Here is a 22,956-nt window from a genome sequence, read left to right as displayed (position 1 = left end):
ATGGAAAACTTCCCGGGTGGTTTTGAATTACAATTCCCATCATGCTTCATCGCTGGCCACTTTCGCCAGGAGAATGGAATCCAGCAGCTTCCCCCAGGCCATTTTGGCTTCTTGAGCGGGTATCTGGCTCTTTCCAAAAGAAGGCAAGTGGCCAAACTTTGCATTTTTAAAAATTTGTTCTTTTATTTTTATTTGGTTTCTATCTATATAGTAAGACCCCCCTGTATCTGTGGGGTATCGGCTCCAAGTCCCCCTTGGTGGATGGTGAAAACCGCAGATAACCATAAATGCGATACACGGATACAGAATAGTAAAAGAAAAACCCATGTACAGTATTACCAGAACTTGCCAGTAGAGGGAGCCAGAGAACATGCTATTTGTTGGTGTCTGGTCCCCTCTAGTGGCCAGTTGTGGTAAATACCCAGTGGAAAAACTTTTCCCTAATTCTTTCAATATTTTCAGACCGCGGAGAAGTGACGCCATGGATTCCCATCCCGCGGCTACGGATCCTACCGTAGCGAACTCATCTTTTGGCCGCACCACCTGGAACAAGAGGCCACGGGTTCGCTTCGGCGTGGTGCGGGCAGGAACGAAACAGGAAGGCGCCTCTCTATACAGATTCTTTTATTTGTCCAAAAAATGTCAGAAACAGAGGCCACCGCCAGCGCAGGGGATCACGAGGCCGGTCTCCCGCAAACACAGAAGTTTCCACCCGGACTCGGTGGGTGGCAGCAGCGCACGGAAGGCTGAGCCTCTTCATCTAGGCCTAGAGGCGTCCTCCACTTACCTCCCGCAGTGGTCCTTTCTGGTGGAAAAACAGGCGCCGACGCACGGGACGCCTTTCCGCATCCTGCTATTGGGTTTACACCGAGGTGGCCTCTTTGATTTTGGGGGGAGGAAAGTAGGGGGGGGTTGCTATCTCGATACAGCGTGGCGTGGGGGTGGAAATGATGGCGGGAGATCAGGGCAGTGTCCGGTTATGAAAGGAAGGCACGCACCGGTCCAGAAACCAGAACCAGGTAAAAATCAAAACGGGGGAACGGCACAAGATCCCAACCGCGTGCGGCGCAGAGGCTGGCCGTGGCCTGGCTAGAGAGCGGGGCAAGCTGGCGTGCAGTGATGGGACAGGGATCCCTGGCCGACCACCAGGGCGTGATCTCCGTCCCCCACGTAGGAACCGGAGGATCCTTTAAAAAATCCTGGTTCTTCCTCGTTTAACGCAGAAACGAGGGGCCGGTTGCGTTTCTGGTCGGAAGCCTCTTCTGACCCCCCCCGACCTATCAGGGTTGCTCCGAATTGTGCCTCGACTGAGGGAGGCGCGTGTCGGGAGCGAAGATCCTCCTTGGTCCGACAGTGGCCGGGACTCTTAGTGACCGCGATGGCAGGGCATCGGCTTATTTGAAAGGGGAGCGTGTGTATGAGAGTGTGCACGCGTGTGTAAGAGAGAGTAAGGTGTGACTGAGCCGCAGTAGCTCTGATCCCAAGTCCTTAGCAGGCTCCCGTTTCCCACAACGCCTCCGTGTGGGTCGGGAGGCAGGCCCCTGTCTTTTCCGCACGACCGCTCCCGTGGATGTGTCACTTCGTGCAGGAGACACAATCAAGTGGAAGAAACACAGGTGGTGGCGTAGATCCAAGGCCCCAATGCTGGGGGGGGTTCGGTGTGCCCCCCAACGCCACCCACGGTCCCCCACGCGAGCCTCTTTTCACGGCATGACAGCCTGATCCGCATCCCCCGAGCTGCGCCCCTGGATGATGCATCTCTTGGCGGCTGCTTTTAAGACCCCGGGGATGGGGACGAGATCGAATCTGGCGCGTGTTCTTACCGAGTCCTAATTTCCCCAAACTCCCATCCTATCTCAGGCTGCCCGGAGCTGGCGGGGCTCGGCCGCCCACCCCGTCTAAAGGTTTTGCCATCCAGCCAAATTTTAAGGAAGCCACATTTCTGGGGAATAAATAGAACCACCCCCCACCTTCCCATTCCATAACTCAAGCCAAAGATGGCGGGGGTCCCCATCAGCTCGCCGGGCTGGCCTCAGAAAAGGTCTTTACCCCCCCCAAAAAAATACAAGGGGTAATTTTTCACACACACACACACCCCGGCACGTTCCCTTTGCAAGCCGGCCCGGATGGAACGGGCAACCGGCCCAGCGGCCGACAAGGGAAAAGTCAGGAGGGAGGAACGAAGTGGAATCCTAGGATTTTTCTTACCAGAAGTCGGAACACATCTCACCAAGCCCCCTGCCTTTGCCCCCCCCAAGCCCAAAAAGGCTAGGATCTCTAAATCCCATAGAAAGCAACCGCTCCGGGCCTCTCCCCCACTCGCCACCCCCCTCCGGGCACCCCCAACTTGGCAACTGAGATTCACAAGCACCCCGAACCAAGCCCAGTCTTTAGCCACCAAATGGGGTTCCCTGGAGGGTGGTGGAGGTCCACTGTCCCGCCCCCCCCATCATCATCATCACCACCATCTCTGGGGCGGCCTGCGGTTGGGACTGCACGTGGATGGAGGCAAAGAGGCGTTGAATTTTTCTCTCTCTTTTTTTTTCTCTTGCAAGGTTCGGCGGGTGGGGGGGGGGGGAGAGGCAGGAGAAGGAAAGTTGTCCCGCCAAGTCCAGGGTGGCTTCATGCAATCAGCAGGATTAAAAAAATAAAGAGGGGGGGGTCTCCAGCCGTGGCGTCGAGCCTCGCGCCTGCTCTGACGGGGATTAAAATCCTGCCCCGATGTTCAGCCGAATCTGGACCGGTTTCTTCCGCCGCGGTTTAGCTCCACCTCGCCCCCCCCATTTCCCCCCCGGCAGGTGGCCCCTATTTGTTCTTTTTGAAAAAACTAAAGCGTTTCTCGCGGTCTTTCTCCTTGGCGGTGTCTTTGCTGCGCAGAGCGACGGGCCCCTCGGAGCCGCTGTTGGGGGAGACGGGGGGCATGCTGAGGGCCCGCGTCATTCCTTTGCCGATCAGCTGCTCCTCCGCGGGGCCGTGCGGGGTCGGGGCAGAGGCAGCCGTGGCGTTGACGACACGCATCCAGCTGCTCATCTCGGCCTGGAAAGGGGAGACAGAGAAGTGGGCACTCGGGAAGGGGGAACCACAGTCCCCTTGAGCGTACGCAGAGTGCTTTCCCTCCCACCCTCGCAATAATACAGTGATGCCTTGCTAGATGATGATAATCCGTTCCACTGAAATCGCTGTTTAGCAAAATCATTGTCTAGCGAAAAGTATTTCCCCATCGGAATGCATTGAAACCTGTTTCATGCGTTCCAATGAAGAATCGTCGTTGTCTAGCGAAGATCGGCCATAGGAAAGCCGCTTTGCGAACCGCCGATCAGCTGTTCAAATCGCTGTCTTGCAAAGCTTAGGTCCCGAAAACACCCGTTATGCGAGCGCGGAGGGAGCTGTCAAAATCGTCGTCTAGCAAAAATCGGTTTGCGAAGCAGGGACCAAACCTTGTCCAGCAAAATTCCCCCACAGGAATCACTGTTTTGCGAATCGCTATAGCGATCGCAAAAAGTCAACGTCTAGCGAAAAAACTGTCATGCGGGGTAACTGTCTAGCGAGGCACCACTGTATTCTGGGATTTAAAGGCTTGCCCCAAATGGTTTAGGACCTCAGAACGGGGCAGAAAATCAGCTTCCGAAGGGGTCTGCCTCTCCGACTGGTCCGTGCCAGGCAGGGCGGCGGAGGCTGCTGACCCCCCCCAAGAGAAACGTGGACGGAGAAAACGTGGACCCACGCCTTCTCCTCAGCTACAGGCTGAATTCCCTTCTACTCTTTGCCCAGCCCCTAGGCTGGCTACCTTCACAAAGTCACGAGAAACTTTTCCACACACTCCCATCGGTAGAGACTTGCCGAAACTTTTAAAGCCTCTAATATTTTAACCTGAATGTGATCTGTTGCCACCGTTTTAAATATTTGTACTTCCTTATAATGTTATCTTAAACTGTTTCGTTGATCTTTAAACATCTCGGGCCCCGAGCCTGGGAAACACTTGAATTAGTGCAACGGATCTGGACTGGGTCAACAGCATGCGATTCCTCGTTTTTTTTCTAGAGAAGCTCAATTTTCAGGGTTTCCCCCCCCCAGAGGACTTCCTGTTTTGGGTGTGGAGTTTTCCAGACTGACGATCAACTCACCTCATCTTTGGCCTGGAATAAATATTCTTTCCCATCCGTTAACCTGCCGCGACAGGAAAAAAAGAGAGAGAGAAAATAGCTTGCGTCTCTTCTTCAAACCTCAGCCGAAGCTTCCACTTGCACCATCCAGATATTGTAGCAGGACAAGTTTATTATGAAATAAAAGAGATTTAAAAAGCCCTTTGCGGGAAATGCAAACAGCGGGTGCCGATCCTTGTTTTGCCTGGAGTTAAGTCCGCGCATCAGATTGCGCTGGTGCAACAAGCATTAAGTTTTGTAACCAGTGCAAAAAAAATAAAAATGCTTCCACAAATCCTTTCCACCCAACTTTGCTTTATGGATCCCAAGCTTTTCAGGGTGGTGAGCCCCCAAAGTTTCTAGCGCTACCACCACCGAAGCTGCCTCAAATAGATCGCATAGGCCTAAACCTCCCACCTTGTTTGGTTGTACAGTAGGACCCCGCATCCGTGGTTTCTGAAATAGTAAAAGAAAAAAAATCCAGAAAAAAAACCTTTCTCATATACAGTATATTACCAGAACTGGCCACTAGAGGGAAGCAGAGACTCCACTATAAATTCTTATTGGAGAATCCATAGCATGGTCTATGTCACTCTCTAGTGGCCAGTTCTGGTAATACATGTGAAAATGATTTTTTTTCCCCTGGATTTTTTTAAAAAACCGTGCTATGTATAGCATTCCCTACTATCCACAGTTTTTGGTGTCTGTGGGCAATCCATCTTCCATGGATATGGGGGTCCTACTGTATGGCAAAAAAAATAAAAATGAGAGAACATGTGATCTTGAGAATGTTTGATCTTGGGATCTGTGACACGCTCCACCTTCGGCCTTTCCGAAAAGCACGCCATCTGCTTACCCGAGCTTAAAGACATGTTTGCGCTTCTTGTAGTCCAGAGCGACGTTGCACTGGGCCCCCTGCAAGCTGACCGGCGCTTCCCCATGGTAGGGAATGCCGTTGCTGGCGTTCTTACTGTCCTTGTAGAAGCCAAGGGTGCCCTTTCGAACCACGCAGTAGATGTTCTGCCAGGACCTGGAAAGTGAGGGCAATCGGGAGCCATGAGCCTCTTTCAAGGACGCCTGCCCGCGCCGGGCAAACTCGAACCCACACGGCGCACCAAAAGGCCACAAGAGGCCAACAGCGGGGGCAGCCGGTTGAATTCCGTAACGGAGATCTCTCTTTCCGAAGCTCAACGATGCAAGCCAACCGGACGCCCCTGTTCCTCCCTCCCAACCCACCCGCTTGCACCCAAACCTAACACACACCCCTCCCACCGAGGTGCAAAGGAGGTCCACCTGTTAGCTGCCTTTTTGCCGTGCGATTCCATTTCCTGCTTCCGGCACAGCACCCCTTCCATCTGCTCCGTCGGGGTGGAGGGGTCCGGCGTCCTCAGGGGCAGGGTGGCGGACTGGGTGGGATCGGGGCCGAGGGCCGGGGGTTTGGAGCGGGGCTTTGGCGAGGGGACCGGGCTGGGCTCCTTCCCCTTCGACACGGAATCGAGCCGCGACCCATTGACCGTTGTGGACGTCTCTGAAATCTAGGAAAGGTGGGGCAAGGTGAGTGTGCGGACCCCACGCCCAGGGTTGATACAGGAAATCTAGGGGCTAAAGCACCTCAATAACAGTTACCCAGACTCTGGGTCTCCAGAGAAGGAGAAACAATGGATTGCCCTTAGGCCTGATCTACTAGCCAATCACCAACTGGCAATGGTTTCTGACCAACCCAATGATCAACAACAGCAGCACTTAAAATGACTCTCTCTGAAGGGCAGGGAATCTGTTCCCCTTAGCCTTTATGGATGTATATTGTTTGGTATATTTTCATGCACCAGGAGCAGAGTTTTTGGTGTGTAAGTGAGTGGAAGGATGGGTGGACACCCTTTCATCCTCCCCTAAAACAAGCCAATGAACCCCGATGGAGATGTCAAGCCACTTCTGATTTTGCATTTTCCTCCTCCGGCAGCCGCCCACTCCGGCGAGGAGGCAGGAGAGGGCTGCCTGTAACTCTGCCTTTGGATGGGAGGCTGCCAGGGGAGGCAGAGGAGTGGGGCATGCTTTGACTGGGGAATGGGTGAGCGCACAGAGGAGGCACGAGAGCGGAGTGCCTGCAGAACCCCTACGTAGGTACTGTGCCAAACTGGGCTAAACCCCCAAACTGTGGTGTGTGCCCATCTCCAATGGAAAGCTATAATCTTGGCGAGCTAGGCAGAAGTAAGTAAATTGTTTGTCCCTTGATACCCAGAAGGACTTGGATAGGATTGTCATGATCATCCGGCTGCGATTGGGATTCAACCCATTCAAGGATAAAGGTTAACTATGATGGATCACCCCAGACTCAAAAACGACCAAGGGGCGTTACGAAGTTCGGTAGCCATCTGTGGCTTCGTTCAAGTGTCATATTTCTGCCTGCTGAATGATTCTGCCTCCTCTGTAAATTCCAGGCAGCCCTGTCCTGTCTCCTCGCCTGAGTGGGCGGCTGCTGGAGGAGGAAAATGCAATTCAAATGGGCTTACTCTAGTTGTGATTTCCACTGGGTGCGTTGCGCTTACACGAAGGATGTTGGCGATTTGTCCCTTGCAAGTCGACGGCTCCTGGGTGCCAATTCAGGCACTGAGCAAAGTGTCCCCCCCCCCCCAGTTCTGTTCCTGCTAGCCAACCAGTCACTGTGGCGGAAACGACAGTCTTCCAGTTTGCTTCCCTCCACACAAAATGTTACTCTCCCCCCCCCCCCCCACATCCATGCTTCACCTGAGGAGATTCAGACTCGAGGTCGATTCCATTCAGAGACGGCATTTCCAGCGCCGTTTCTTGCTCTCCAGGACTTCTGGGGAAGGCAGGAGGAGGAAAGGATGAAACACAAGCGGTCCGACAGCGTAAGACAACCTACGTATGACAATGCTTATACGACTACGGAGAAGCACAGTAGGATCGGTTCCAAGCCTTCCCGCAGAGGCTGAAAAATCCGGGTTATAGCAAATAACGTGACACATAGTGTTGCCTCTGGCTCCATCGTGTGGCCAGTTCTGCATTTTACTTTTCATATTTTTATTCTTTTCAGACTGTGGATAAGTGAGTCAGAGGATACTGGTCCTGTGGATAAGGGGGTCCTGCTGTAATGAGTAACGCAGAAGTTGCTTTTCAAGAGGCCAGTCTCGAGTTGGGCCATTTCTTTCTCTGTGCTGAAACCCAACCGGGGTGGTTAGACATTCCCTTCCGTCTCTCCGGAAGAGGCGACAAGACACCTAAGAGGGGGAGTTATCCTTGCAAACAGAAACCTAGCTTCTCGGTAAAAAGACTAGCCTCCTCCTTCAACCCTGACATGATAGTTTACAAACTGCGGGGAAGGGGGAGACAGGGGTTGGTTGCCCAGGTCTCACCTGCCGTCGTGAGCGGAGTCAGGCTGTGGAGCCGTGGAGGGGAGGTCTGCCACCGGTGGTGTCGGGGGGCGCTTTTTCCTTGCTTCCTCCTGCGCCCGCCGGCGACACTCATTCTCTTCCAACTGGTGGGAAGCAAAGAAGGAAGGAGTTACGGAACACACAGACAGGAAAACCAGGGCATTAAAAGGCCTGGAAGGCAAACTGGAGCAGCCTTTCTACAACAGTTGTGTACTGGTTACAGGTCATTTTTATGCTGGGCGTTTTATCCGCAACCCCGCAGGCTGCCTCTAGAAAAGTGTGGCTGGGAGGAATGTCTGTGGACCGGGGTGCTTGTCAATCTATCCAGCACTAACCAATCGTTCCTCCACACCAAAGCAAGCCCCGCCTTCTCTGCTGAATGTTCCTTTCCCTCTCTTTTTAGCCTGTTGGAAGCAGAGGTTGTTTGTTGGCTGTTGATCTGTTCAAAATGGGAAGCGATGAAATGTTTTTATTCTTTCTCTTACCAATGTCTCAAGAGTGAGTGGCGGAGGCTTTACGGTGCCCGTTAAAGAGAAAGGGGTGGGCTATCTGGGGAAGTTGCAGCTATTCTCCTCTGCGGCGCTCTGTACCTCTACTGTACAGCAAAAGGAATTTTACCAAAAATTATGCCTTACTAAATGAAATACAGTTTTCTCCGATATACAATTCTGCCCAGTCCTGACAGCCTCTGCTTAAATGCCTCTGGCAGGCTTTTTGATTAGAAAAGCAAGCCACTAAAATAAAGGCTGAAAAATTATGAACACAGCTCATTTTTAATCCCTTTCTCGTTATTCAAGAATTCAAGCAGAGTGAAGTAAATCACTTTTGATATTTTAATTTACGCCTCTGATATTTTGGTTCCCCTCCAAAAACGGTCTCCTCTGACTTAGGCCACGGATCCTGGCCTCCCCCCTACTCACCGTGGTGAGCTTCTCCAGCGCCGAAAAACGCTCCTCCCAGGCGGCGGCAGATTTCTGGAAGCCCTCGTGGCGCTTGATGAGGTTCTCCACTTCGTCCACGTTGCTGCCCAGCTCGGCCGAGCGGACGATCGGCTCCTGGCTTGAGAGCCAGGCTTCGGCCATGCTCGCGTCCCGTCCAAACATCAGCACCTCCATGACTGCACGGGAAGAAGGGGAAAGAGGAAGAGAGAAAGAGAGAGAGAAAGAAAGAAAGACCATTGGTAAAAATCGCACTCAGGCCCCATTTTGAAAACAGGGTTTCGAAAAAGTCCAGAAAACTTGAACGCAGACCTCCGTCAGGTGTTCTCCCTCCAGATCTCTTTCCAGGCCAGAAATTCAAAGCCTTGGTCTTCCCCTTCAAGACCATGAACAGCTTTGGAGCTACTGTTATCTGAAAGATTGCCTTGGGCTATGCAATCATCATCATCATCATCATCGTCAACAACAACATTGTGGCTTTAGATAGAAGACGGGGCCGTGCTAGTCTGTGCCACCATATCCGGCAAAAATCGGAAGGTAAATAACAAGACATGTCATGCCGTGAAAGACTTACGTCCACGGAGGCTCACGTGAAAATATAATAGTTATGTCTTTAAGGTTTGTTTGCTTATTCATTCATTCATTCATTCATTCATTCATTCATTCATTCATTCATTCATTCATTCAATTTATACCCCGCCTATCTGGTCATCATATCTAGGTGCCCCGTGTTCTTGGGTTTTTTGGGGGGGGTCGATTCTTTGGATTTTGCCTGATGATCATCATCCTTGGAGGGGCGGCAACTCCCAGAAATCCAGGCCAACGCGGCAGGTGGGGAAGGCCTCTGGAATCTTTGGGTGACCCAAAGACGGGGGTCCACCAACCTACACCTGTTGAGGATCATGTAAGAGGGGTGGGATTTCTAGTTTCTAGGTCTGGTTTTGGATAATGTTTGGTTTGTTCTCACTCACTTGGGGACCTCAGCCTTTGAGAGAAAGATGCAGCAGAAATTAAATTTATTTCTTTTGTCTGTGACCTCTGTACTGCGGCCGTCTGGGGGATGCTTGCTGGTTATGCTCCCCACTCCACAACTAGCCCCTAACCAGAGCATCTCTCTGAGATTTCGCCGCCCTTCCCCCCCCACCAAAGACGGAGCTTTCCCCTTACCGATTTGTAACCAGTCCATCTTGTCCCGCCACTTGTCGTTTATCTCCTTGCGGCGGTCCTGAAGCTGGGTCAGCTTCTCGGCAATCTGAACACCAGAAGCAGGAATACGGAAGAAAGGAGGGACTCAGTGTCAATAGGTGACATGTGAAATCAGAATCGGCGGCAGATTTAAGAGAAACAAAAATACAGTAGGGCCCCTGTAATCCGCGGGATATTAAAAATAAAAACCAGAAATGCATTATTTCCATGATGAAATTACCAGAACTGGCCACTAGAGGGATCTGGAGACAATGGTATGTATAGGGTTTGCTGTTATCCACGGTTCTCAGCATCGGCGGGATGCCTTAGAAAGGATCCCCCACAAATACGGGGGGGGGGGTCCTACTATAATTCTGCTCAAGACGCTCTTGAGATGGAGCAACAAATGGTGCCCCCCCCCCAAATCACAATCAACCAAATTAAGGTGTCAAGTATCCAAAGTCAGCCTCGCACATGGAACAGGAAATCCTACAGGGAAGCCATCCATTTTAACCAGGCGAATTGGGAACCGTCTGTTGTGCTTTCGCGCTGCTTAGAATCTCCTTTCTGAGACAGCTGCCTCGCTCTTCCCAATGGCAGAGCTGGCCCTGGCTGTGGAACTCTCTGCCTCATGAGACAGGGACGGGCATCCATTTGGATGGCTTTAGGGAACAGGATCAGATCGGGTTGTCCGCTCTGGGAAACAGGATGTTTGGAGGGGAAGCTTTCCATCTGATACAGCGAGGGTCTCCTTAGGGTCTTGCGTTTACTCTCTCTCCAACAGAAAGGACGCCCACATTAGCGTCCCACAAGGAGGGTCAAGCCCCTTTCTATGGGACGAGCAGCTCCGAGGTCAACAACACGCGTCCAGTCTCCCCACCTTGTCGGAGGCGTAGTGCCCTTTCGCCAGCAGGTCGTTGCCCACGGCGATGCAGGCGTTGAAGCTGTCCGTCCGGGCCTCCACCTCCGCCTTGATCCCCTGGTGGTTCTTGATGACCAGATCGGCAGCGGACACATCCCTGCGGGGGTCAGGGAGGAAGGAAGGAAGGAAGGAAGGAAGGAAGGAAGGAAGGAAGGAAGAGTGGAGGAAGGAAGGAAGGAAGGAAGGAAGGAAGGAAGGAAGGAAGGAAGGAAGGAAGGAAGGAAGGAAGGAAGGAAGGAAGGGAGAGAGATAAAAAGAAGGAAGGGAGGGAGGAAAAGAAGAAAAAAGGAAGGAAGGGAGGGAAAGGGAAGGAAGGAACTGTTGAGTGTCAAGACTTGGTGGGGACTAGAATCCAGATCTCCCCAGTCTCATGTTCTAAATATTATGCAACGGAAAGTGACAGAAAAGATCACACTTCAGCAGAGGTGAGGGGATGGGTGGGGTGGGGGGTGGCAGGTTAAGCCACCCCCCCACCCCCACGTGGGTCCGTTCCAATCTAGCAGCCCGATGTCACATAGACCTCCCAGCCGTCCACGAGGCCCCCTCGAGCCCCAGAGGGCTTCCCCCCCCCAACAACCTCTGATTTTTGACTTTGAAAAGCCCCTCGGGGACCCCCTTCCGGGCGTGCGTGGAGAGGAGAGAGGCCACCCCGTTTTGAGTCACGGGCGCTTTCGAACCCAGGACGCGGAGTCGGGGGGGGTCGGGCAGCCTCCTCCCGGCTTTTTTTTCCCTCCCTCCCCCCGTCGTTCCTCCTCACCGGGGCTTCTCTTGGGCGTCGATCTGGAGGTTGACGTCGTCCATCCAGAGGAGGAGATCCCGCACCGTGCGGAAGAAGCGGAACTTGTCCACCGTGTCGGTGAGGAGGTGCCGCCGGCCGCTGCTGCTGCTGAGCAGGTCGGCCCAGGCCTCGCTCACCGACTGCTCGTGCCGCCGGATGTCGTCCGCCTTCTCGCCGGCGTAGGCCTTCTGCAGCCGCGAGGCGTCGTCCTGTACCTGCTTCACCTGCGAAGACCCCAAAGGAAACCAGGTGACGTGACTCGGTGTCTCCCTCCGTCAAAAGTCATGCTTAAATGTTCTTTTTTTTTAACATTCCAAGGTTTTACAGTGGTGCCTCGCACAACGAGCGCCCCGTAGAGCGATGAATTCGCTCTACGGGGACGTTTTTTCGATCGTTAATGCAATCGCAGAGCGACGGCCCCAACGGGGGGCTTACCGACCTTCGCTTTGCGACCTGCCAATCAGCTGTTCCGCGGCTTCAAAATGGCCGCCGGAAGCCCCAAAATGGACGCGCGCAGCGTTTTCGCGCCCTCGTTAACCGAGGGGAGGGTGCGAAAATGGCTGCTGGCCATAGAGGAACATCGCTGTACGGTGAGTAAATCAGCCGACTGGAACGCATTAAACTAAGTTTAATGCATTCCAATGGCTTTTTTCTTTCCGTACAGCGATGTTTCACACAGCGAGGGTTAATCCGGAACGGATTAACCTCGCTGTGCGAGGCACCACTGTACATTTTATTGATCTACCGAACCTATTTTTATCCCGCCTCTCTCTCTTTAAAAAAGAACTCGGGGGGCGGCTGACGTCATCAAAAGGATGACACGCGGAAGCTAAAAAAAAACAGGAGATCTACAAATATTTTAAAAAGAATGAAACAAGATCGAACAGGGAAATAGAGGAATAAAACCGACACATTGAAAACATTTTTTGTTTCTTTAAACTATTTTTAACCGCACTTCTCTCCTCGAAAGGACCCCAGGCGGGATTAAAAATAATTTTAAAATGGTGGACAGAAAAAACAACCAGTCATTTAAAAAACAAATTGATTTAGATCATGATTTTAATTTTAAAAATCATTCTTGTTATTTAAATCATCAAAAAAAAAAAATCAAATCATTATTTAAATAGGGATTGAAACCAGTTTGATATTGACCGACGATCTTTCCTTCCTGAAACAGAGCAGCTAGAAACGGGACCTTCCGAACTCACGACTGCGAGAGAGTCCCTCTGATTCAGCTTTTTCCGGCCGCTGATCTGACTCGCCCGCACCCACGTTATCGGCACGACTCTCCCCTACCCCGCAGAGGTGCTCACCTGAGTGCTCAGGGCCTGAATGTCGTGCTCGTAAGCACTGTGCATCCGCTGCATGGCCTCGGCGGTGTTCAGATCCCGGCCCACCTCGTCCGGCAGCTGCTTCTGCTTGTTCTGGATCTGGCTGAGGGTCTCGCGCGCGTCGTGGTAGAAGCGATGCAGCTCGTAGGAGGCGGCCAGCATCTGGCTCCGGGTGTCAATCAGCTCCAGCAGGTCTGCCCAGGCTTCGTTCAAGCTGTCTTTCCACTCGGCGATGGTGGCGTTGTCCGAGTGGCCGGCGGAGATCATGCCGTCCGCCAGCCGGTTGACGGCGTCCACTCGCTCCTGACCGATGGTGCTTGTATCGCGTGAGAACTCCCGGAATTTGTCCCGTAGCATCTGCAGGATTAGTGGCATTAGGAGTAGGAGTATCATCATCATCATCATCATCATCATCATCATCATCATCATCATCATCATCATCATCATCATCATCATCATCATCTTCATCACTACTGTTGTTGCTGGCAACTACTTACTCATGTACGTATTTCATTTACAGCCTGCTTTCCCTTCACCGAGCCTGAACTAATCTGAAATCAGTCTGACTTAATACTTTTAGTGCCCCTCTAAAATAGAACGGAAGGAGAGCTTTTGTGACCCAAAAGAACCAGAGTTCCTTTTGCCCATCAGCAGCGGTAAAAATTCAGCAGGATCCTGGTATCTGCGGGGGATTAATTCTAAGCCCCCCGCGGATGCTGAAAACCATGGATAATAGTGACCATTCTACACAACGTGGCAAAAGAAAAAAAAATCCAGAAAAAAGTATTTTCACCATGTATTCCCAGAACTGGCCACCTGAGGGAGCCAGAGAGTGTTCTTCAGTAAATGTTCTCTGGCGCCTTCAAGTGGCCAGTTCTGGTAATACATGATAAAAATACTTTTTTTTTTCTTTTAATATTTTGAGCTATTACAAATTTAAGACAGGTTGATCTAGTCATAAGGCAGCCTCACGTGCTTCTGTGATAAGAGGGGAAAAATATGATCCCATTCTGTCTAGTTCCAAAGCGGGATGGAACCTCAGCTGAGCCCCAAACCTGCAGGCAAAGAGTCCAGGCGTCTCCAGGGAGGGTCAGGAGAAAGACTCCCAGTCTGAAAATCTGAAGAGCCATTGCTCCCAGTAAGATCAGAGACTGGGAACTTTCAGCTTCTCCAGGTGGTTTGGAGCGCTGCCCCTCCTTGCTTGGGGGGGGGGGGGCTTCTGGAAACAAAATCCAGGGACCATCTTTCAACAACTCCCAGAATCCTCCAGTCGGCATGCCATGAGCCCTCAAGTCCAGGAGGGACCATTCCCCGTTTTTAAAAATCCTGTTCGCTTGTTCGGACTGAAAAACGGCTTGAAAGCCCCGCTGCCCGCTTTGCGCATTGAACGCTGCGGATAATCGTTTTGATCCGAGAACCGTCGGCTGAAAACCCACACCAGCCGGATGCTCACCGTGACGTGCTCGTAGTCCTGGCCGAGCTCGTGGGAAGCGGCCACCACCTCCCGCTCCGAGATCCACTGCTCCAGGTCGTCCACCTCCCGCTTCAGCTGGCAAAGCCGAAGCTGCTCCTGCAGCTTGGCGCGGCGCTCCTCCGCCAGATCCTTCAGGCTGGCGTACAATTTGTCCACCTGGCCCTGCCGGAGGTTGATCCGCTCGCTAACAGAGAGGGAACGGGAAGGAGAGTGAGAAAGACGCATTTCAGATCTATACCCTAGGATTGCGGTATCCACGCTGGATCGGGTTCGGTTCCAAGCACTTCCCTGCGGATGCTGAAAACTGTGGATAATAGCAAACCCTATAGATTGCAGGGTCTCCAGTTCCCTCTAGTGGCCAGTTCTGGGAATGACATCAGGGAAATATTTCTGGCTGAAGAAAGGATAGCTGGCTGATTATTGACCAGCGAGGTTTAAGACAAGGCGGGGGAATTCGAACCAAGATCTCCTCAGGCCTAGTCCAACACGCTAATCACTAGACCCCATGGGCTGGCAGTCTTACTTTATCACCACCCTGGACAATTTAGATTTTACCAGTTTTACAGGCCGTTTGATATCTGTTTCCTATGAATGAATCCAAAGGTAACAGCTCGTATAGCCGCCTAGAGTGGTCTATTCGTTCAGATAGGCGGGATATAAATCAAATAAATAAATAAATAAATAAATATTTTAAAACTTTGCATCAAAAGCCTTGAGCCAGCTGGACCGTCTCCCAGGGAGAAGGGAAGGAGAAACCGCTTCTGGGTATTCCCTACCTAGAAAACCGTGGGAAGGCCATGTCAGAATCAACGGGAGGGCATGCAATTATTGATCGTTACTATTATCATCGTTATTCTTTAAAAACAAGATGCCAAAATGCGCCCCATTCCATGATGACACGTCCTCGGCGCCTGGAAGTTTATAAATAAACAACGGAAGGGAACTCGAAAAGGGTGCGCGTGCATGCTCTACCTCTCGGGGTGGCCGTTGTTCACCATGTCCCGGCTCTGGAGGGACAGCTGGTGAATGGTCTGGGCGTAGTCCTCCAGGGCCTGCTCCATCACCATATGGTTCTTCACCATGGCCTGGGCGATCAGCTCATCCTGGACCCAAAGAGAAAAAGAGAACAGAAAAGAAAAAGAAAGAAGTATTGTTGTTTTGTTTAAGAAGGAGCCCAAGAATCGCAAAGCAGGAGGGAAAGGGGTGGAGAGTCTGGAGGTCCAATCTGAACCGAGACGGAGCATGCCCCGCCAGGCGCTGTTCCCCCATCGGCATTCGGATCCTGAAATACGGAAAACAGAGCTCGCCCAAGCATGTGCAGACGGCCTGAGCTTCTCACGGTCAAGAAACCAGGGAGCCAATTTGGAAGGAAGTTTCAAAGAATCGACACCGTTGTGAGGATCAAGGGACGGAAAGAGAGGGGGGGACACCCTCCCTGCTTTCCCCTCCACTTGCGTTTGTTCTCTCCTCAACCTACTTCCATGTATAAGACGACCCTCAATTTTTAGTCTAAAGATTTTAGACAAAAGTATACTCTTATACACTGAAAAATACAGTAAATAAAACCCAGAAAGATATACGGTGGTGCCTCGCTTAACGATTGCTTCGCCTAATGAGGAAATTGCTGTACGATTAGGTTTTTGCGATCGCGAAACGATGGTTTAAATGGGTTTTTTCCACTTTGCGATGATCGGTTCCCTGCTTCGGGAACTGATTTTCACTTTACGACGATCAGCAAACAGCTGATCATCGGGTTTCAAAATGGCTGCCGGCTGAAGAGAATGCCCCCCGCTGTTTTTAGGAAGGCTTTTTCGCTTAATAGGCACCAGAAAATGGCCGCGGTATGGAGGATCTTCGCTGGACGAGCAGGTATTCAGCCCACTGGAACGCAGTGAACGGTTTTCAATGTGTTTCAGTGGGTTTTTTATTTCGTTTGACGACGTTTTCGCTCTACAGCAATTTCGCTGGAACGAATTAACATCGTCAAGCGAGGCACCAGTCTATTGATATGCATTTCCACAATGTGTTTGCCGGAATCAGCCACTAAGAGGAGCCAGCGCCTAGGCTAAGCATAGTGTGTGCTAACTTCCCCCCTTTCGAGATCCTTTTGTATAAATGGCGCAAAACCCATCCAGACGACGTTCTTTTGGTGTGTGGTGGCTAAATCCGCTCCCGCCTACCCGACATTGGAAGGGAGGGCGGTTTGGACCTTTAAAAATAAAAATAAAAAGCCTGCGGCGCCCTAAGACGGTGTGGCCCTATCGTGCGCGCACATGCGCACCCACCTTGGCCTTCTCCTCCGAGATCATGTGCAGCTCCTGTTCCCCCATCCAGGCCTCGGCCTCGGCCACATCGAAGTAGAGCTGCTGCGCCATCTGGGCCCGCTCCAGCCGCCGGTGGCGTTCCTCCGCCTGGCTCTGCAGCTCCTTCCACATCTCTTGCAGCGCCTCGACGCGGCCCCGAAGGTCGGCTTCCAGGCCGCTGCACGCCAGGCTCTGCCACCTCCCCAGAATGTCGTGGATGCGCGGCTGGTGGCCCTGGATCTCCTTCTGCAAGGTCTGAGCCAGGACGGGGAAAAAAGAGCGGAGGACAAGCGTTGACAGAGATTCTCGCGCCCAAGGGCCGGAACTACAAACCACCGACGGACGGATTGATTTAAACTACGTATACGCCGCCTTTCTCCTGGAGGATTCGAGGTGGCTTCTGGGATTCGAAAGAAGCAAAGTGAAAATGCCCAATAATAAATCATGACAATATTGAGGGAAAAAAGCATTTCCTTCTCTCCCCAAAACTCAGCGGCCTGGGGGGGGGGAGTCTGTTGGGTTCAGCCCCTCGCCGAGTCCTCTTTCCGACGGCAGCGCGCTTTCTTGCTTTCCGGGTCGTGTCTTCAAAACCCGTACCTGATTTTTCTTGATCAGCAGTTGGACAGTGGGAAGATCTCTCCCGTGATCGGTGGAAACCGCCAGGGGCATGCGCTCCTTCACCCACAACTGCAAAACACGAAGGAAGGAAATAAGGATGGAGAGAAGGGGGGAAAAAAAACAGAATTTGAAAGGAAAAACCATATTCCTTATGTTTTTCATTCCTCCTCATTTACAAGCATCTATATCCTATTATCTTGCATCTTATAGGGGGGAAAAATCCACAAAGTGGTTTATCAGGGTTGGCTTTGACCATCACGCTAAACCACGGTTTAGGTTAGCCATGGTTTGTTGCTTAAGCCATGGATTTTAGAGCGAATGACCAAAACAAACAGTTATTTGTCTTTCTCATTGATGGTTTGTTTCTCTTCTACCCTTTGGCCAACTTCTATTTCAGTGCAGGCAGCTGGGGCGGGGTGGGGGAAACAAGGATGTTACCACATGTCACAGTTTAAGCACGGCAGACAAATATGTACAAATGCATATTTTTGTCTGTGTGTGGGGGGGGGGCTACTTAGTATTTTCAGGCAGTGGATAAGTGAATTAGCGGATAGTGATCTCGCAGGTAGGGGGATCCGACTGTAGTTAAAGGGCCCGGTGAAAATGTTCAAATGGGGTTTCCTTGGGGCTCAAATAATATCTAGCAAATGCCACAAAATCAGCCTAGCAAGGGTGTTTCGCGAGCCGAGGGAGCCACCAACGAGAAGGGACCCTCACGCCATGTCATCTATGAGATCTCAGGTCACCAGAAGCTTCCGAAGATCTGAATTTATGATAAAAATGGTGAGAAGAAGGATGATGCTACGGGGGCAAGGAAGAAGCCCTAGCTGCCTTGGCAACGGCACGGATAGAAGTGGGCAGAGTTACCGCACATGAATGAGATACCAGGATAAAGCTGTTGGGGTAACAGCCATCTTGCATGCACTAACACTGAGTGTAAGTGGGAGGTACAAGCCCCCACTTTCTCTTCCTGTATGTTTTTGCTCCCATTATGTTGTTGATGGCCCTCCTCTTCTTCCTCTAAACATGCTCCAAATAGCAAGCATGCAGGGCTTCCTGTACACTGGAGACGCCATTTCCTCTTTCTCATCCTTCTGAATGTAACTAACAGATGGTAACTGTAAGTAAAGATACCTCTTTTTTCATTCTTTAAATGCTTCTAGAGTGGTTTTGTCATACAAAGTGCTAGTCTGCGTGCAAAACCAGGGAGGACGTTACTGAGGCTGGTCTGGTCACCCCCATGTCGTTGTTGTTGTTTTCTTATCTTATACTAAAAAGAATAACAGAGTTCCTAGAAACTACCTTTAAACAAAACCAAACTTCCCCAATAAACGCTGCCCTGACAGCCTCCTCGTTGTCCAATGCCTCCCAGGACTTACGATTTCGTCCTCCAGGTCTCGATTGAACTGGTGTTCCTCTTTCGAGGCCAGCAGCTTCTGGCAGCGCTCCCGCAGCGGGGCCCGGAGCTCGGCGAATTTGTCTTCCACCGTCCGCAGCTTGCCGTCCACCTCCACCGTGTTGGAGTCCTCTGGGCTGAGGGCCAGGGCCTGGCCTTTGAGACCCTCCACCTCCTTCTCCCGCACATCCATCTGGTTCTCCAGCATCTGGCGGGGAGGGAGAGAGAGAGAGAGAGAGAGAGGAAAAGATGAAGCTTAAGGGAAAGGGGGAAGAAGCACGAGAAAACCTGACAAACTTTAAATGCTTTTCAAAAAAAATTCTTCATTGACACAGGCTTCTCCTGATGGGTAATCATGAGGGTGTCGCAATAACTAAAAACGAGAAGGATCCTGGAATTGTGGTCGATCAAAAGTGGAATACGAGCCCACCGTGAGAGGGGGCTGCAAAAAAGGCCAATGCGATTCCAGGCTGCATGAACAGAAGTCTAGTCTCTAAATCCCAGGAGGGACTCGTTCCCCTCTATTCGGCACTGGTTAGGCCTCCTCTTGAGCCCTGCGTGTCCAGTTCTGGACATCACACGTCAAGGAGGATGCGGAGAAAATGGCGCAAGTTCAGAGGAATCCAACATGGAGGATCAGGGGTCTGGAAACCAAGCCCTAGGAAGAAAGAGTGAAAGAACTGAGCAGGTTTCGCCTGGAGAAAAGAAGAAGGAGGGAAGATCTGTCCTCAATCCTCCCAGAGTGCAGGACACGCCGCCATGGGGCCAAGGTACAAGACGACGATTTTGATCGAATAACAGGAAAAACTTCTCAACTGTTAGAGCAGCACAACGAGGCAACCGAATAATTCGGGAGGTGGAGACAGCTGGTTTCTAAACTCACACTCACTAGAAGCTAAACGCTTCTCTTACATTTAGCTTCGACAACGATTCCTTTTTCCACACCTGTGCTCATCTGCTTCACTAAAACTGGAAGCATTTGTCACTCCCAATCATCATTAAATGACTCCGAACCATGGTTAAGATCATCCTCGTGCTGGTACATGTACTTTTTTCCTTTCTATTATACAGTCGTGCCTCGCTTTACTATTGGCCTGCATTACGATGAAACCGCATTACGACGATCTTCTTGAGATCGCAATTGCGATTGCAAAATGGTCTAAATGGGGTTTTTTCACTTTGCGATGATCGGTTCCCTGCTTCGGGAACTGATTCTTCGCAAAACGACGATTTTAAAACAGCTGATCGGCGGGTTCAAAATGACCACTGGGTAAACAAAATGGCTCCCTGCTGTTTTCTGGGACGGATTCCTCGCAAGACAGGCAGCGAAAATGGCTGCCCTAGGGAGGATCTTCGCTGGATGGTGAGTTTTGAGCCCATTGGAACGCATTGAAGGGGTTTCAATGCGTTTCAATGTGTTTTTTTTTCACTTTTTCGCTGAACAGCGATTTTCCGGGAACGGACTATCACCGTTAAGCGAGGCACCACTGTATTTCACATGACTTCTACCTCCTCTAGTGGCCAGTTCTGGTAATGACACCATGGAAATATGTATTTCTATAGCAAACTCTATCCATAGCACAGTTTCTGGTTCCCTCTAGTGGCCAGTTAATGGAAATACATAAGTCTTGGATTTTTTTTCTTTTAATATTTTTAATATTTTCAGATTGGAAATAACGAAAACTGTGGATACCGATCCCGTGGATACAGGGGTTCCTCCTAATGTATCTGCCTACTGAGGCTATATACTCCATGCATCCCATGTAGAGGGCCGAGCAATTCCCACTCTCGTCTTTCTCCTCTTTGATGTGACCCGGAGGTGCTGCGGGGCGAACCTACAACCTATTGCAATTCCAAGATTTTGTTCTTTTTCAACATTCCTCTCTGCCACTGAACTATGCTGAGTGCTTCCTTTGCAAAAAAAAGGCCCTCCCCAGTCCCCAAGTGATGCACACACACACACACACACACACACACACACACACACACACACACACACTTACCTGTTGCTTCTTGAGCAAAATATTGACACTGGTCAGGTCTTTCCCGTAGTCGTCCGAGTGCAGCTGGGCTTCAAGGCCGCTCAGCCAGGCCTCCAAAGCCGAGCAGCTCTGGGTGAAGAGTTCGGCGCGGTTGGCGTCGAAAAGGCACCGGGCTTTGCTCTGAGTGCGGGATTCCAGTTCCTCCCAGAGGGTCTGCAAGCCGTCCAGTTTTTCCCGCACCACAGGTTTCAGCTCCGGCTTTTCGGCGACCAGTTGTTCCCCCTCCTGCCAGGAACAAAACACAAAGAGCGTCAGCCGGAGAAGCAGAGCGGGTGCATCGGTGGCCTTGAGCGAAAAGGATCAATGCCAGGCTAGAATAGCCCAAATCTTCTTGCGTAGCTACGTCAACGGCGTAACTTCCAGAGGCAAACGGCCCCAAGTTAAGTTGTCCCAGTAGACGTCCCCAGTCGCACGTCACGCCGTACAACCTGGGGGCCATTGGCCTCCAAACCTTTACGCCATTTGCAAAAGGATCGGGGCCCAATATATCTAGTAGACAAACACCCTAAAACTCAAATTTTACAAACGGTGTCCCAGAACTGGAGAAATAAACGCGAGGCCTACAACCAAAGGAAGCAGGACCTGAAGGCCAACCCCTTCGAGGACCGACCCCCCTAAAAGAAGCCGCAGGCTTGCGTTTGCAAGCACTGAGAAAAACTGTCAAGGACAGGAGGATTTGGGAGACTGCCGATTCATGGGGTCGCCCTAAGCCGGAAGTGACTTGGCAGGACGTTAACAAGCGTCTACCTTCAGCCTTATTAAATGAAGCGGGAATCACAGTGAAGAACGCAGCGACTCTGAGCAGTGTTCCTTTTAAAAAAAAAACTAGTGAAGAAGCCAGAACTGCTGCCCCAAAGATTCAAGCGGCAAGTCCTTATGAAGAAATAAATTCAGAAAAAAAGAAAAGAAAACCTTCTATCGGCACGTTTGTCTTTCAGGACAGTAGGCAAAACATTCCACTCCCTTGAGATTCAAGAGCCACGGCAGTTTTTTTTTTAAGTTTAAAAATGAAGGGGGGAGAGAACAAGAGGGAGGCGTGTCTCGAACCCACCTCCCGGGTTCCACCCACCTTCTGTATTTTGTCCAGCCAGCCCTTGTTGGAGGCCAGCTCGGCCATGAAGGCCTGGTGCTTCTGCCACTTGGTGTGGAGGTTGCGGGCTTCGTCGTACGACATGTCCTGCGCGGAGAGCATCTTCTCATTGATCCACAGGGTGAGCTGAAGGGAGAAGCAGCAAGAGGAGATTATCTCTGCGTGTGTGAGGGAGGAGGAAAAAGGACAAAAGCAAAGAATCATCGCTATCCTGTCCGTCGGATGCAGCTCCAGGGGCTTTTTTCGGCTGTTATCTCCGATCGGTGAATGAAGAGAGGAGCGTACCGAAAGCCGTTTAAACTTTAAATATTCGGCAGAGAACACAGCAGTCCCACTGCAGGCCCCAAAGCGGACATGCTTAAATACGCTGGTCCCGCTTTAAAGCTCCTCACGTTCCACTCGACTGGAGCCAAGCGGTGCAGGATTTCACCCCCATTCAAAACCTGCAACGCATTCTGTCCGTCTCTGGTTTGCGAAGAAGCAACTGCACTGGGTGAGACCCGACAGGCTGGGTCTCCTCTATGAAATGCTCCGTGTGGGTCGAGCGCTTTCCATGGCCCCCCAAGTATCCTTTCTCCCCGATGAACTGGCCTCCCCTCACCTCTTGACAGTCTTGAAGGAAGTGCTGCAGCTCGCGATTGTCCCGTAGCCGCGCCAGGAGGTCCTTCGCCGCTTCTTGGTTTTTCCTGTGCCTGAAAGCGGAGGTGGGGGGGTTGGGGGTCAGGTGGGCCAGAAGACCATCAGACGAGACGGGCTCGATGGCACGCCCCACAGGGATCGTTCCACGCAGGAAAGGTGGCTGCATATTCCACCCGTTCCCCCCCATCCACAGAAACCTTCCCAGGATCGCTAAATGACGTGCAAGACAGAAAGAGCCGATCGAATCACTGCACAGGATTAGGTTTGGAAATCCCGCTCAGTTTTAAACCCAAACCATTGGTTTGCAAATATTATACGTGTCCGTCGTATTTCGATTCACGTCCCTAACATGGCTGATCTGCCGTCATGATGATAAACTTAAAATTCAGAGGGGTAGGGGGAACATCAAAATTCAAGGATCCCATCTTACCACGGGGGAATGCCGAGGCTAAAAGAATGTTCGCCCAGCCTGGCCCAAGAGTTCTTAAAGGGCTAAAACCTGCTGTACTACCTGGCAGGGATGTTGGCTAATCTTTGGGCCTGAGTCCCAGATTCGAGTCTCTTGGTACCAATTCCCGAATCCCAAACCTCAAGTCGAAGTTCATATTAAAAATAATCATTTTTTAAAAAAAGTTAAATTCGACAGCGGATCCCGCCACTGGAGAATCCATCCTTGCTACCCAGACAGATTCCTTCAAACCCAGAC

The 22,956-nt window shown here is 51.3% G+C and overlaps 1 protein-coding gene across 4 annotated transcripts in view; it reads right to left on the bottom strand.

Annotated features, from left to right (window-relative positions):
• Positions 1-157: 157 nt before the first annotated feature.
• Positions 158-22,956, bottom strand: part of SPTBN2 (spectrin beta, non-erythrocytic 2) — an 80,543-nt gene continuing 57,744 nt past the window's right edge. For all 4 annotated transcript variants that reach the window (XM_072983987.2, XM_072983988.2, XM_072983986.2 and 1 more), the window contains 19 exons: positions 22,213-22,303; positions 21,591-21,737; positions 20,483-20,746; positions 18,463-18,687; positions 17,063-17,152; positions 16,448-16,720; positions 15,135-15,265; positions 14,142-14,346; positions 12,671-13,045; positions 11,337-11,581; positions 10,538-10,676; positions 9,640-9,724; positions 8,455-8,651; positions 7,517-7,638; positions 6,888-6,963; positions 5,436-5,677; positions 4,999-5,172; positions 4,125-4,167; positions 158-3,036 (listed from right to left, as the gene is read on the bottom strand). In XM_072983987.2, the coding sequence (XP_072840088.2) occupies positions 2,806-3,036; positions 4,125-4,167; positions 4,999-5,172; positions 5,436-5,677; positions 6,888-6,963; positions 7,517-7,638; positions 8,455-8,651; positions 9,640-9,724; positions 10,538-10,676; positions 11,337-11,581; positions 12,671-13,045; positions 14,142-14,346; positions 15,135-15,265; positions 16,448-16,720; positions 17,063-17,152; positions 18,463-18,687; positions 20,483-20,746; positions 21,591-21,737; positions 22,213-22,303 (3,355 nt within the window). In that variant the 3' untranslated portion in view covers positions 158-2,805. The remainder of the gene's footprint in view (positions 3,037-4,124; positions 4,168-4,998; positions 5,173-5,435; positions 5,678-6,887; positions 6,964-7,516; positions 7,639-8,454; positions 8,652-9,639; positions 9,725-10,537; positions 10,677-11,336; positions 11,582-12,670; positions 13,046-14,141; positions 14,347-15,134; positions 15,266-16,447; positions 16,721-17,062; positions 17,153-18,462; positions 18,688-20,482; positions 20,747-21,590; positions 21,738-22,212; positions 22,304-22,956) is intronic.

Source organism: Pogona vitticeps, chromosome 15, assembly GCF_051106095.1.
Source record: "Pogona vitticeps strain Pit_001003342236 chromosome 15, PviZW2.1, whole genome shotgun sequence".
NCBI lineage: Eukaryota > Metazoa > Chordata > Lepidosauria > Squamata > Agamidae > Pogona > Pogona vitticeps.
Note: the sequence above shows the minus strand (reverse complement) of the source record. Positions and strands in the feature narration are given on the sequence as shown.